Source organism: Rhagoletis zephyria, unplaced genomic scaffold (assembly GCF_001687245.7).
Source record: "Rhagoletis zephyria isolate East Lansing unplaced genomic scaffold, Rhagoletis_zephyria_1.1 Rzeph_scaffold_03927, whole genome shotgun sequence".
In the NCBI taxonomy this organism is placed as follows: Eukaryota; Metazoa; Arthropoda; class Insecta; order Diptera; family Tephritidae; genus Rhagoletis; species Rhagoletis zephyria.
Window position 1 is genome coordinate 40,469 of NW_016161010.1, and position 16,011 is coordinate 56,479.

The window sequence follows — 16,011 nt, forward strand, 5'->3', positions numbered from 1 at the left end:
AAAAGTGTAAGTAAAAAATTTTTGCGTACTCGAAAAAAATTTAATGTTGATAATATTGTATTTTCTGTAGTTAAGTGATAAAAAAATAGCACTCTTGCTAATTTACAAAACAAAAAAATAATAATTTTTTTGCTAGAACGACAATGGCTTCTATATTTTTTTTTCTACTAAGCAATAAATGTATGTATACATACATACATACACACCTATGTACATACGTACGTATATATGTATTAACAAATTAGAAACAACTTGGAAATTGTGTAAATGGAGCCTTTTGAAATTTATAAATTAATAAGACATACTTACATATGTATGTATGTATATGCAATACATAACAAACCAATTGAAACACGCATACATACATATGTATGAATGTAAATACGTGCATACATATAGCAAGAATATAGAATAGGAGAAAGCTTAGCTGAGTAGAGGTGAAATAAGCAAATTTGAACAAACTTAATGATAATATAAACATACATATATATAAAAATACATACATATATACATACATACTTACATAACGTACATACACATGTATGTACATATATACATACCAAACATACATATATACATATATATACACATATTTATTAAATATACAATACATATTACTATTTAATCAGTCTTATGCAAGCATAGAAACAAATTAATGAAAATGTATTTATTTAAGTAGCTGGAGTTATTGTATGGATTGGAAATTTCAAAAGAAAAAAATACAAAAATTCATAAAAAATAAAAATAAAAAAACAATAAAAAATACGAAAAAACTAAAAAAATAATAAAATAAAAAAAAAATTCACAAAAAAAAGTTTTATTGAAAGAAAAAACATTAGTTGATGTTTACACCCGCAATTTAATAAAAAATATATATATATATACTTATATACATATATGTATATGTAAAAGTGATCATTCAACTTTTGTGAGAACGTGTTGTTTCATAAGAAAAAAAAAACAATATTTCAGAAAATGAGATATGTATTTGCAAAAAAATTACTTTAACGCCAAACCTAAAAAAAGTGAGTTTTAATGCGTTTTTGCTATTTATTTCTATTTAAATACAAAAGAATGCATACAATGCTAAAAAAAAATCAAACAAAAAAATTATAAAAATCCTAAAAAGACAACAAAAAAACTTTACGAATTATTCATTGAAAATTATTGCTGTGTCTTAGTCCATTGCCCTAACGAATTTATTGAAAAAAGCAAAATTTAACAATTTTACATAAAATGCGCACTCAAGTGTTAGAAATGTGTGAAATTCGAGCTGAAATTTTGGCTGATGTGAAACAATAGCAACAAAGAAAATTTGAAATGAATAGAACTTTTTTAAAGAAAAAACAAATAATTATTTAAACATATTTATATATATAATTAAAAAGTAAGCTTTTATTTTTACTTTTTACAACAACAAGTAGAGCTTCGTTGTATGTTTTTCGCGCATTTTTTCATAATTTTTTTTTTTTTGATAAGACAAAAGCAAGACTAAAGGCGTATCAGCTATGTACATTAGGGTGCCCTACCAAAAAAGTCGCGGTTTTTCTACCGATTCGAAAAGGCCTCAAAAAATCGAGTTTTTTTAATAAAATTAGTTTTTAAAAATATTTTTCCCAAAAAAATATTAGAAGAGTTTGATCAACTGAATCAAAATAATGAGATTTGAGCTCACGTATATAAATCCGAAATATTATGGCGAAAATCTTAAAATTATAAAGTGCATAATCCCGATGGAAAAACCGTGGAATGATGCACCCTAATGTGCAAACAGCAACTGTATTTCTTTAACAGAGAAAATATTATAATCTAATGGTCTTGGTTGGGAAAAAATACACCCCCTATCACTAAAATAGACACTTTTTTTTTAATTCTACCATACATACATATATGTATATATGTATATACGAAGACACTTTGTATAGTTTGACTTTTACACGGCTTTTAATCAGAATAAACGATGCCACGCCTATTTTCCAAAAATATTTAAAAAAAAAACCTTGTTTTTGCTATAGAACGATTTTACACATACATCTTAAGCAAATATTGATCGGCCACACTGAGCGAAATATCTAAAAATNATTGAATTTTTCAAAGATTGATCATTCTTCGAAATGAAATCAAGCCAAAGCCCACAAAATTAGGTTTAAGCTCGGATCTCGTGAAAATGTGCCTATTCAAGTGAAATGGGGTGTATTTATATTTCAAGCCCTTTATAAACATAAAAATTTTATGAAAGTATTACTTTATACACATTTTCAAATCATTTTTTGTGCCCAAGGCTATAAGATTTCAAGGCAAAGAGTCTTTTACGAAAAATAAGCAATTTATGTTTGTATATGTATGTCTTATAAAAAAAAAACTGCATAACAATGATAATTTATACTCACAAATTTCGAGTCCTTGCAGCAAAACTCAATAATTCCTATATTTCGTTAAGTATGCGTATTTATATTGCTTTAGCAATTTTGGTAAAAAATTTTACGGAAGAATATGTAAGCGCTCTTAAATAATTGAGTTTTTCTGTACTCATGTCAAATCTTACTCGTCATCATCATTTACTGTAAGTGGTGCTTTATTTTATTCAGGGTTATGCGCTCAAAAATAATTGCAATACAGTGAAATCCCGATATAACGAAGTCGAAGGGGTTTGACAAATGCTTCGTTATATTTATAGAATATCAAAACCTCGATACAACGAAAAATTCAAAAATTTTGGAATGAAAAATCCGTCTAATTTCTTTATAACGGGACTCTAACCAACACCTTTTGAGTCGAGACTTCGTTATGAAGAGGATTTTTTTTGTACGGGACACTAGCCATAGGTACTGAAGGTTTTCATGCCCGAAATTTCTTCGTTATATCTATGGGCGTTTTTTAGGTTACTCAACGAAGATTTTATTATGTTGTGTTTTTCGGTGTATTTAGGTTATCGAGGTGCCACTGTGTTATTTTTTTTAATTTTTTTTTAATAAATGCTTAAGTCTTAATATTCTATACTGCTCTTAGGCTGCTAAATATTTACTTGTAACTACAGGTTATTGACTAAAATTAACATAAAAACAGCAACAGTATGTATTGTAATAAAAACGTCTAAGACAAAAACAAAATGAAGGAAAAACTAAAGAAAAAAGAAAGCAGTGAATGTAGCCAACTCACAATACAATTAGTCCTTTGTAACTAAATATACTCATCTACACTGGGAATATACTCGTACTTACATACATATATATTGATTATGCTTAAATTGTATTGTGTGTATATATATATATTTATTAGTACATTATTCCGTGCTATAATACATGCAATACATGTTTCTATACTCCAAACAAAAAATAAAAAATAAAACAAATCAGTAAAAACTTATAAAAACTAAGGAAAAATATGTGACAAGTATTTTTCAAACTAGGATTACCAACTACAAATCAACCAAAGCAAAAAAAAATAAATAAAATAAAATAAAAGCTTATTCAAGGGTGACGGTTCCCTACTGAGCTGTCATTGGTGAACAAACTGAAAAGCTAAAATGACATAAAATGAAATACAATAAAATCAAATGAAATACTTACATATAATAAATTTATTAACAAAAAAAAAACAAGAAATGCTACCAACCCGTTGGTGCTCACTCGTATATTTTTCAAATCCACAAATCCATTACCTTGAAAATGTATGAAATAAAACAACTCTAAGCTAGGCAAAACGAAATATGTATTATAAATCACAAAAAATTGTATTTGAAGGGGCAAAAACTTATCAACTAAATTTGTGAAGTGAGAGTAAATGAAATCATGCTTATATACATAAATACCTACATACATATATTAGTTACATATACATGCATATAAAGTATATATACACTCAATATATATACATATATATATATATATATATATATATACATTTATATATATATACATACATACATATACACATATGTACATGCATAGTTTAAATGTTTGTGTATTCGAGCATTATCTGCAACAACTTTTATTAACTAAAATAAGCCACAACATTTAAGTGAAAATGAAAAACAAAATCTAAAAAATACAAAAATAAAAAGCAAAAAAAAACGGTGAAACTTCCACACCAAAACAAAACCAAATCACAAAATGTAATCTTTAAATTGTGTATTGTTCCATATTATAAAAACAATAAATTAAATAAAATTTTAAATTACAAAAAAAAAATTAGTGTTCTTCTTTTTTTATGCAATTTGCGGTAAGTAAAAAAACAATGTCAACTACTTTCGTGCCTGCGGATCTTTCGTAAAGTTTCAGGCGCAACAGTACATTTAAATTTTAACCGTTTAATAAATACTAGAGTGCCAGTTACTGTCGAAATTTGACCGTTTTTCTGGTTTTTGAGCCTTGGAGGGGTTTCCCAACTTAACACGTATGTAGCTAAACTTATAAGGTACAAAGTAACTTACCGGAAAATCGTCTGCTTTGGAACTAGAACGTCACTACAATTTTTTATATTTTTTGAAGGACTTCGGCAGGCCTTGGAATTGGCCCGATACATTGCAGTCTATCAATAAATTTCAATGATTTGATACATATCGATTATTTGATGAATTTCAAAAACTCGATAAATTTCGATAACTCAAAAATTTATATACTTTGGAAACCTTTACAAATTTTTAATTTGACGCACCATATTTTTTGAAAGCTATTGAAAAATTTCGATAACTCGATAAACTTACATAACCTTGAACTTTCCACAAATCGATATATTTGGAAAATTCCATAAAATTCGATTCGATAAATCGACCACTGTCAGCAGATCAATAATTATCGCTAAGTCAGTAAGTTAAAAGAAATCGACGCATTACGTTTACTCGATAAACTTCTTTAAGTCTATAAATAACGATAATTTAGTAAATATCGATAAGTTGATAAATTTCTTTAACTTGAAAAATTTCGATAATCCCATAAATTTTTAAAGCTCGATAACTATCCATAAATTTCGACAACTCAATAAACATTGATTAACTTGATAAATTTCGATAAATAACTCGATAAATAAACTTTGATGATTCGATAAATTTCGGTATCGAAAAATTTCAATTAATTTTCTTACTCTTTAAGTTGCTCTAATTCTAATGTAATCCGTGGAATACCTCATTAATGTCCTGCATAAGTAGTTGGCCACTCTCCACATGTGAAAGTCTGGGAGAGTTTTCACTAGTACGACTTGAGAAACATGCCAACAAAGTGGAGTGTTATCGAAGAAAAATGTTGTTTTTTTTTTGCTTATGTAAAATTTGAGCGATTTAGCTCCAGCAACTGTTGAAACACACAAAAAAAATCCGTTAAATAGGAGGTATGCGTGGTTTCGGTACGATTTCAGCCATTTTCAAAGCCAGCCTACCAAGGTCAAGAGCAACCTCCATAACAAATTGAGATGTCTTATATAATACTACATAGAGGTATCGTCTGCACTGACGATCGGGCGAACAGATATGGCTCTTTAGATTTCTCGTTCCTTTCCTAGCAATTTGGTGTATATGTTACCTCCAAAACAATATCAAGCTGCTGTAAAGAAGAACGTCGAGGCTCGCTAAATTTTTGCGCAATTTCTTGGATTTGCGAGTAATTTTGCACACACGACAATATTTTAATTACAAGAAAATATTGTTAATTTGTCGTATGTGCAACACCGTCTACACAAACAACAAAAAAATCATACTGAATATCTCGGAGAATAGGCGAGATATCGAAAAACTGATAACACCAATCGAAGGATCATATTTTAAAAAACAGACCTGCATCTATAACTCAAAATCATCAAAATTCCGCTTACGACAATGTTTTACCCAGACGACGATATATGTATGTATGTATGTATGCCACCATGCCATATCAGAAATATACATAAATAGCATTTCTTGCACTCGGGATTAAAGTAAACATAAATAAAAAAAAAACTGTCGCCGAGTAAGAACAATCGTTTAAAGCAGTGGCTACTGTGGAAAAATTTATAAATTCTTATTTTTTTCTTTAACAGCACGACTTTATTTAGTTTATGACTATTTTAATCCCACACAGCTGCCGTGAAAAAAACGTCACATCTTCGCTAGAGTATCATGATAAGATTTCATGAATCGTAGTATTCGTTTATTTACATAAAGATCTACTTAAAAATATTCTGTTGCGAATTACGTAGAATTTTGTTTGGTAGATAAATAAAAAACTCGAGTGTGTTACGTCTAAAAATGTATATTTCCTTTTCTTCTTTATTAAATAAGATATTAGTGGCCTGTCTCTCCCTGCAAAAGAGTAGATGAGCTCAAGCAACGACAGTTGAAAACAGCAAGTGCAGACGAAGAGGTCGGCTCCGAGCCCTTACTGCACGCCGCAGCAGCAACTGCCGCACCCTGCCCAGGAGTCAATTCCGCCTCCTTTAAAGAGGAGCGGAAGAGAGGGATTGGCTTCGAATCCCCTCCATCACTCGAAGTTTTGTTGGTTGGGTTTTGATTTTGGTTTGGTTTTTAGTTTGGTTTTTGCTTGTTTGTGTTCATCTTGCTGGTACGACCACCTACTTACCCGACGAGGTGGGCGCTGTAGTCTCGGTCGTAATAAGGGGAATTCAAATGGTCCACCACGGCAGCGCCCGATGCCGCAGCAAGGCCACCGTTAAAATACAGCCGCTCTGGTAAACCCCCTAGCTGATAGCCTTCCAATGGGCACGGTGTCGCTTAACACCCTGGATTAGGTGGTCGGCAGTTCTTGGTCATCGTTCACAAGCAGCCCGAACCATAGGAAATGGAGTGCACTCGCACAGTAGCCGGAGGTAGAGACACGATTACACTACCAGCCGTTGTTAAGGTCTGATTGTGAATCGACTAAGCCCCCGCACCAACGGCAAGGTGCCTGCCCTAGCGTAGCAGCGTAATCTTTCAAAATGTTATCTTCTTACATGACAACGTAAAATGTCTAACAAATGTTACTATTTGACTTCAACGTACTACATATGTATGTATGTATGAAGTGTATAGTTATTTATATATATATATGTATGTACATATCTGTGGAGATTTGAAAAAACAACTTCTCTCGAGTGAGGCCATTTTCTCTTCAAAGCAATAATTAACTGAAATCTCATATGATATCACAGGTTTACAAAAAAAAAAGTGTATGCATATTAAACCAAACCTATATATCCCTATGTTATTCGGCACGCTGAATGCGAATCCGAGGTCCGTTAGCCTCCATCACGTTAGGTTCGTGGTCATTTGAAGGTCAAGTAGGGAAAAATTCATTGAATAAACCTGAAAATTCAATAAAATTCATCGGAATTTGACCTTGGGATGACCTCCAGATGACCTTGAGGAATCAAGGGACCTCCATACTCGGTTTCAATGGCAACAAAAACAAATTTTTTTTTAGTTTTTATTGAATAAATTTTATGTCCTATTTGACTTTCAAGTGACTTCGAAGTTGACATTAAGGAGGTTAACGGATCTTGGATTCGGGTTCAGCGAATGTAAAACCTTATGTATATGAATTTTCATGTTTATTCAATGAATTTTTCCCTACTTGTAAACCTGTGTATTTTAATTTTTAATCGTTAATAGGGTAATGAAAGTTGAATAAAAATTTTAAATTTTTATTTGGAAGCTCCTTAAAATTAACTCTAAGTTCCAACCAAATATCCGGAAACAGGGTTAATGATGAAATTCGACTAGGACAAAAGCTGTCAGGCACCTTAATCCTATAAACACAACTTTGTTAATTAAATTATTTAAGATTTGATCAAGCTTCATACATACATATTTATATATTTGAAACATGTGCATGCGTGTGTACGATTGCGATTGTTAAAGGCACCTCTGAGAAGCGTGGCTGGCCGCCTGCGAACAATTACGATTTCTACGAGTATGTGTACTATATGTATGTAGGTAATCTATTTAGATGGAGAAATACTACATCAAATTAGTACGTACTCATATATGTCACCATATACATATGTATGTATGTACATACCTCACTCAGATATGCAAATACTGGCGCTAATCTTGATGTTTTAAATATTTGTCTACAAAACAAATATAATTTAACAAATTAGTCAGCACAAAAATAACAAAAACCGCAATGTAAAGGAGTACAAAAGATGCCACCAAAAAGGAGATCGCTTCAGACAAAGCAGTCCCATTGGGAAGTGCGAAAGCTCGGGCATTGACTCATGAAAAATTCGTAGTGAAATACATATATTTATTTGAAGAGGTGAACTGTGAAAAGTGATTTAATATCTACAATTTAAAGTGAAGAAGAAAATATTTTTTATAAAGTACATGCAATGGCTATAGATGCGACAACAAACAAAATGCCTGGTAAATTGCATTTATCATACATATATATGTATATGTTCATATGTATGTAAATATAGAGTGATTTCAAATGAAATTGTGAAATTGGTTTACGTAATGGGCTTTTTTCCCTCAGCAGAAGCCAACACCATAATGGAAGGCAAGAATTTGAACGAAACACCTACGAATTTAAATATATCGTCTGAAAAGCTACCAGAGCCGCCCATTAAAGATGTGCCAGCAGATTTTGAGACCGCCATGGAAGTGGCTGGTTTCGGTACTTTCAATATTTTGTTGATAATTTCTGCGCTTCCCGCTGCTATAGCCACAGTGGTGGAGACCTCGACGATGTCATATATCTTGCCGAGCGCTGAGTGTGATCTCAAATTGACTCTGCTCGACAAAGGGCTTTTAAATGCAATTACATATTTGGGTGAGTATATACAAAGTGATATGAATTCCACATTTTTTCGACTGAGAGTGTGCCGTGTGTAGACTATTTTATTTTGGTCAAAATATTGAAAGTGCAAAACCATACATACTAGTCTAAGAAGTCAGATTACACTGTAGGGACGCTAAAATTAAAATTAAATTAATTAAAATAAAAACAGCGCCGAGACACATAAATTTTATTTTAAATCATTTCAGTTTTCCCAACATATTTTCATTTTAAATTGGTCTTGCGATTAAAAAAATTCAGACTTTAACATGGAAAATGTTACTCATACGCCATGTACGATATGGCGCATGACTGAGTAACATTATTTCCTGCTCCTATTTCATACAAAAAATTATTGCATATTTTCATTTGACCATTCACAACTTATTTATTTATCCATCGATTTACATCGTTAGTGGGTTGATTTTTTTTGCACAAGAACAGGCTTTAATATATATGAAAAAAATTACAAAAGATTTGTGATTTTGTAAATTTTTTCCTTGTTAAAGTTTAATTTTTTTTTATAAAACCGGTATACAGATCCATAATCCATGAACCAGTATTAAGATTACGTTTTTTCTTTTCGTGTCATTTCAAAAATTGAGTTTTTACCTACAGTGTAATTTGAGAAAATGTAATTATGTAATACAATAAAAGTTTAAAGCTTGGCATCCAGCTCTCAAGAAAAATCACAAGAAATATTTTTCTTTGCTTTTGCTGTAAATTTTCTTGAAGAAATAAATATACTAGCATTTTTTTCTTGAGAGCTGCAAACTGATTTATGAAATTTTGTTAGAAGAACATTTCTTTTCCATTTCTTGTGCGTCAATTTATATGAATTTTTTGTTTTTCTTGAGAACTGGTAACAGGCCTTAACATGGAAATGTGTAAGAAAATTTTACTTCTTATATTTTCTTTGAAATTTTATTGTATGAAAAAAGAAAAAAAGTAAGAAAATGTGAAAATTTTTTACCTCTTGCGACACAATTTGACAAGGTGGTTTCTTCGGCTAATTTGCTTTGCCCTACCCGCATAGTTTAAAAAAGTCTCCCATACCAATTGACCCGTTCTACTATACATACCTTGTACACATGTATGAAATGATTAATACTCGTATGAAAATTTAAAAGATGTCCCTTTTTTGTTAAAAATACTCAACAGGCATGATTTCTTCAGCGATAGTGTGGGGTTATTTCGCGGATACGAAGGGTCGCAAAAAATTGCTCGTCTTCGGTTATTTGAGTAATATTATATCCGTACTAGGTGGTGCCTGCAGTCAAAATGTCATACAGCTGATGGTCTTCAAATATATCTCAGGATTTATGTATGGAATATGAAATTTTTTTTTAAATATGTACCGCAATTTATAATTTCAACAGCATGTGTGGTCCTTTCGCTGTCATAATGAGTTACTTAACGGAGTTACATGGCAAGAAACATCGTTCCCGTGTTATTATGTTCGTGGGTCTTATGTTCTCAGTGGGCAACATATCACTGCCCCTAGTTGCACTGGGTGTTTTACCCAGCCATTTGGATTTCCAGCTATTGGGTTTGCAATGTGAGTACACATATTTACTCGTATCGATTTCATTTTATTTGCAGTTAATTTACGCATTGTATTTTTTAATATTTTTTCTTTGCTTAATTTTTCTATAGTTCACTCTTGGCAAGTATTTTTGGCCATAAGCGCTATACCTTGTCTGTTTGGAGGCACCTTACTCAGTTTTTTTCCCGAGAGCCCAAAGTTCCTAATGTCTCAGGGTCGAAATGCAGAGGCATTGCGGGTTTTTCAGCGAATATATGCACTTAACTATCGTAAGAAACGTGAAGATTATCCGGTAAGAAAATATTTATTGTTTATTGTATTAAAATTTACGGCACACTAAGATAATCGCACACTTACATACATATATACACAGCAAAATCATAATTGTTGCTAAGATAACAATAGAAATAGATAAAATTTCTAAGTTGAGTTTTAAATTCTTGGGTTTAATTCATACATGCGTGAAGGGTGTCTTATTCTATCTCTCGCTTTTAAGCGCATAACAGAGATGGTCGCCCGACTTGAATTGTGTTCAAAGATCACTGAACGTTTAAACGTATACCAGAGCGGTAGCGTTGTTTATCTTAACGCTTTTATTTACACTGCCGGCAAAAAGTATTGGCACAGCAAATTTTTCACAATATATGCCACAATTTTTTTTTTAATATTTTTCGCCAATTTTTTGTAAAAATATGGTTCATTCTACAACAAAAAAACATGAAAATATAATTCCTAAACTTTGTGCAAAACTCACGAAAATTAAGCAAATTTTCATGCAAATTTTCAACTTTTTAATCAGGTTTTTTAGAATTTTTCGGAGTATGCAGATTTGTAGCCCAAGCAATTTTGTTATAAAAAAGTACAAGTTTTATGTTTTTCGAAAATACTTTACATGGAAAAAATGCAATACACCTTCAATAAAAAATTCTCAAAAATCAATGCGATTTTTGACTAACTCCGAACTTGCAGTTTTTTTTTCATGGAAAAAATTCTAAAAAATCTGTTTATAAAGTTGAAAATTCGCTGAATTTTCGCGAGTTTTGCACAAAGTTTGGGAATTATATTTTTATGTTTTCTTGTTGTAGAATGAACCATATTTTTATAAAAAAATTGGCGGAAAAATATTAGAAAGAAAAATATGACCATATATTGTGAAAAATTTGCTATGCCAATACTTTTTGCCGGCAGTGTAGTTTGTTTGCAGTATTCAAAATGTGTAGAAACAAAGGCAATTTAATATAAGGTGATAGAAGGAGTAAAAAAGCAAAAATTTACATGTATTTTATTTTTGGTTTGGCGGCATAAACTGTTAAAATCTGTAATAGGGTATGTGGAGGTGCAAACAAAATTTTTTAATTTGACACAAGAAGCCGTGCGGCGAAACACATACAAAAAATCAGCTGATCTAGTAACACCACCTTATATAAATTCGCCTTAGTAGAAACGTTTGGGCTTAAACTCAACAATAACTTACAATTGAACATTTTAAACCTATATGTTTATGAAAATCTCCTTATCTAATTTTATTGTATCCATACTCAAAAACATATGTAAACTGATAAGATGTAAGATAAAGTTCAAAGCCGTATCGCCTCTCCTTGTAGGTCATTATAACGTTAATTCAAATGCAACTCCGCTTAATTGCACTGAAGGTTGTGTAGGTTAATTACCTATGTAATCAAAAAATGTATATTACTTTGTGGTGGCTGCCGTTTAGCCCGGCTTATAGCGCCGTCAGAATGGGTACTTTCGCGTTGGTGCCGGAAAACTATGCGAAGGAAGTGTCGTACGGTAACGTAGAGTGACGCTTACCCTACAAGACAGCTGAGTATCATATGAGTACTCATATTATCATTACTCCTAATCACAAAAGTGCTTATCAAAGTCCTCATTTTCGTTCAGGCCATGGGAAAAATTTGAGTACTTTCCCCTCAATGTTGTCATCAGAAAGTCCTCAGTACTAATAGTCAAACTACTCATTTATGCCGTACTACAAAAACAAAAGTGTAAATGTGTGAGAATTTTTGCCTAAAGTGCTCAGCAATGTCTTGTAGGGTTATGTAAAAAAAAATTAGCTATCCTTTATTACAACCTGAAACAAAAATAAAAGATCACGCACGAACGTTATGAACGTTATGTATGAGGTTTTGCATTTTCTTGATACGCGGTTTTGCACTTTAAACGACGATATGTAGAAGTGTTGTATACATATTTTGGTGCCTTTTCAAGTATAAAATTCATTGAGAAACGAAAGAAAACAAAAACTGTTTATCCACAAAAATGTTTAAATGGAAGCTTGAAAAAATAGCAAACCACAAGGCTTTATTGGCAGTAGGTCCTTTTTTAAAGCACATTAAAAAATAGGCTTCTAGTTTTGAAGTTAGCGCAAAATGAAACTTTTTTGTTTGTTGTTTATAAAAAAATACTTGCCAAGTATATATGTAAGTCAAAATTGTTAAATATATGAACATATATCGCTTTCATTCATTTCTTCATAGAGTTGGTGCTTCTTGTATAGGAAAATTCATACGGCTTATGACCAGATTCATACCATGTAAATGCACCATAATTTTACCTAAATTATGTGTTTGAAGTTGCTGACAATTATTTTGATTTTCGTTGTTTCTTTGGTTTGTTTATTTTTAGTGCAAAATCCAGCGTAAGTACAGTAAAGCATATTGAACGCAAAATTCAATCAGTCAAATTTTAGAAAAACAGCCAAAAATATCTCCATTCCAAAACGGTTTTCGGTACTTGTCGGTACATACGCCATCGTGTACAGTTTCGTACACTATCAGCCAACATATTGCCAAAAAATGCCTACAGCTGAGATCACCTGTTTTTTGGCATGTGCTCTTATCTTTTACAATTTCTTTTATTTCTATTACAATTTATTCAAAATACACTAACACACTGAACCAAAAACACCAATAAATTAATCAGCTGTTCATAAAACTAGCAACTTTTTGCTGGCTTTGCGTTTTCGTACTTTCTTGCATATTTCACTCATTGGGAGTAAATATTGGCTTACTCTCCGAAATTTGGTTACTGGCAAGTTACTGGATATTTTTTGCTGGAGAATACGAAAACACAACTAATGTATCCGAAAATGGTATCGGTAAACGGGCAAAACTCCGCATTTCATCCACTTTGTTTCCTTTTTCGTATCGATTTTCAGATTTTTTGCTGGCTGGGTTGGAATATTTTATACTATTTGTTTTTGTTTTACTTTTATTTGGTCAAAAAGCGATCGGCCCTCGACAGACAATGGCAAACCTCCGAGTGTACTTCTGCTATAAAAAAACTTCTTCGGAGAAGGAGTAAAAGAGTAGATCACTCCATTTAGGTCATAATTTCAAGAAGCAGAAGATAAATTGGAGGAGAGGTTCGGCCAAACACGTAGAAATCTTTTAAGAGCCAAACATTCATTTATTGGAATCAAATATGATATATTGTTCATCCCCAAATAACCTTGGATATAATTTTCTTCGAAAAACTAAATATTTTTATTGAGAGGTATAACTTTAAAATTTCGCTAAAAATTAACGGAAACTGTCTTATATTATAAGTTCCAAATTTTGTATATATGTAATACTTAGGGGACGATTTTAATACCTTTTGTAAACAGCCGGTCCGATCAAATGGAAGCAACATACTTCCAGATACAATAAAAGTTTATTTCTTTGTATGAAATTTGAGCATTAAATTATGTACTCATACGTCACGTATCCACGCATTTCATCAAACTTAATGGGGAAACAATAACTATTGATACTACTACTGCCCACAGCAATTATGTAGGGAATTTCTTCCTCTACATTTCTAAACATTATTTCTTCTATCTCGACCGGATGAACGGCCCCAACGAATTGGGATCCTCAGTGTTGACAGTTTTTTATCTAATATTAATTAGTTTTTTTATAAAAATATAGCATATTCTACAATAAAAACCATGTAAATCCGATTTTCAATCTTTGTACGAATTAAAATAGAAATCAACAAAAATTGCCTTCATTCAAGTAATAACAGTATAATAAGTTAGTAAGATTTTTTAGAAAAGTTTTGGCAATTTTTTCTAAGCATTATCTTCCATATAACAGTTTTGTGGAGCATACTTTGTATGGAAGAAAATGCGCAACAACGTCAATAAAAATAAATGTCAAAAATTAACGGTATTTTGCAGCCAGTTGAAATGTGCACTTATCATACTAAAATTGAATGGGCTACGAAACTGCATACCCTAAAATTTTCTTAAAAATATTATTAACTTATACACTGACGGTTACTAGAATAGAGACAGCCTCTGTTGATTTTTGTTTGTTTTAATCTGTATAACCTTTAAAATCGGATTTACGTGGTTTTTGTTGTACAATATGCTCTATTTTTTATTAAAAAAATTAAAACAAGTGGTAATCAAAGAGAGAGTGTTGAGTTAAACAATTCTTCGGCGAATCAGTGAAATACCAGCATTGGCGGAGAATTCAATACTTTATGGTCGATGCTTTTTTTTCACAGGAATCTTTTTACATTTAATATTCTACAATCATACTATCATATTCTTCGAAATAAAAAAAATCGTCCATGAAAATGGTATTTATGTACGATCTCCGCTGCTTTTGATTCGTTCCACAGATTAAGGAACTCGTTAACGAACAACTCGCCGCTGAAAAGACAAGTGATGCATCAACAGTTAGCATAGCCACAATTGAAGAGGCAGCACCGAAAGAGAAATCCTCTACACCTAATGTGTCCGCAAAGGAAAAGAAGCCAACTGTAGGCCTTCGTCAGGGGTTGCAACAGCTACGCCCTTTGCTAATGAAACCCTATCTCGGCCTATCGATACGCGTCTATCTGATGAACTTCGCCATTTTGTTTGGGTAAGTTAATTTTTTAATTATTATTATACATATTCATTAGGGTGGACCTTAAAATATCAACATCTATGTTTTGCATGGAGCACCCATTTATTTTATTCTGCGTACAAAATGAAGACATCCACAAAAATCAGAAAATTTTAAAAAATATAAGTTCTTTTTAAATCGAGAAAAAAAAGTGGTCTGAATTTGACCAGATATAACTCAGCGTTGTGAAACTTATATTCATATAGATTTATAAACTCACTGAGTTATAGCTGCGCAAAGTCAAATTTTTTTTTAAATTTTGCCGAATAAAAAAAAACATCAATTTTGTTCAAACCTGGTAGCGAAACCAAATTTTTCTTTTACTTTTGAAATTTTCGTGGGTTTTTTTACGCAGAATTTTAAGGGACCACCCCTATGCGTATGTATGTCATACACGCTAATAAAAAATAAGTATATACTTTTAAAATTTCTCTTTTAGTCAAAATACTTTGCGTCTATGGGTGCCACAAATGTTTGCCTCGATTGAAGAATATGAACAGCTACACGGCACAGAGAGTGCTACAATGTGCACGATCTTGGAGTACAGCGTTAATAAGACGCATACACAAATAATAGATTCGGCTTTGGGACAATGTCAAGTGGTAAGTTAAAGAGTGTTGATAGAGATTTAGTTTGGGGGTTGGTGTTGGTTGATACTTTTGACAGCCTGAGAAGATCACGAACGAAGAGAACGAATTTCCGCCTAAGCCTAAGGGTAGTGCCTAATTTGGCAAGTGATGACGGAAATTCGTTACAAAATCGCATACTTAGTCATACATTCATTTGCTAATCCCCTAACTTTCCTTCTTTATCT

General features: G+C 31.8%; 1 protein-coding gene across 1 annotated transcript; it reads left to right on the forward strand.

The window, feature by feature from the left end:
- Nucleotides 1-8,121: 8,121 nt before the first annotated feature.
- On the forward strand, nucleotides 8,122-15,799 carry LOC108369950 (synaptic vesicle glycoprotein 2B-like; the record flags this gene model as incomplete). The annotated part of the gene is made up of 7 exons (XM_017625176.1): nucleotides 8,122-8,335; nucleotides 8,451-8,744; nucleotides 9,912-10,074; nucleotides 10,130-10,308; nucleotides 10,407-10,588; nucleotides 14,929-15,173; nucleotides 15,637-15,799. Coding segments are annotated over exons 1-7 (1,260 nt in total), but the record flags the coding sequence as incomplete, so codon positions are not given.
- Between the last annotated feature and the right edge of the window lie 212 nt (nucleotides 15,800-16,011).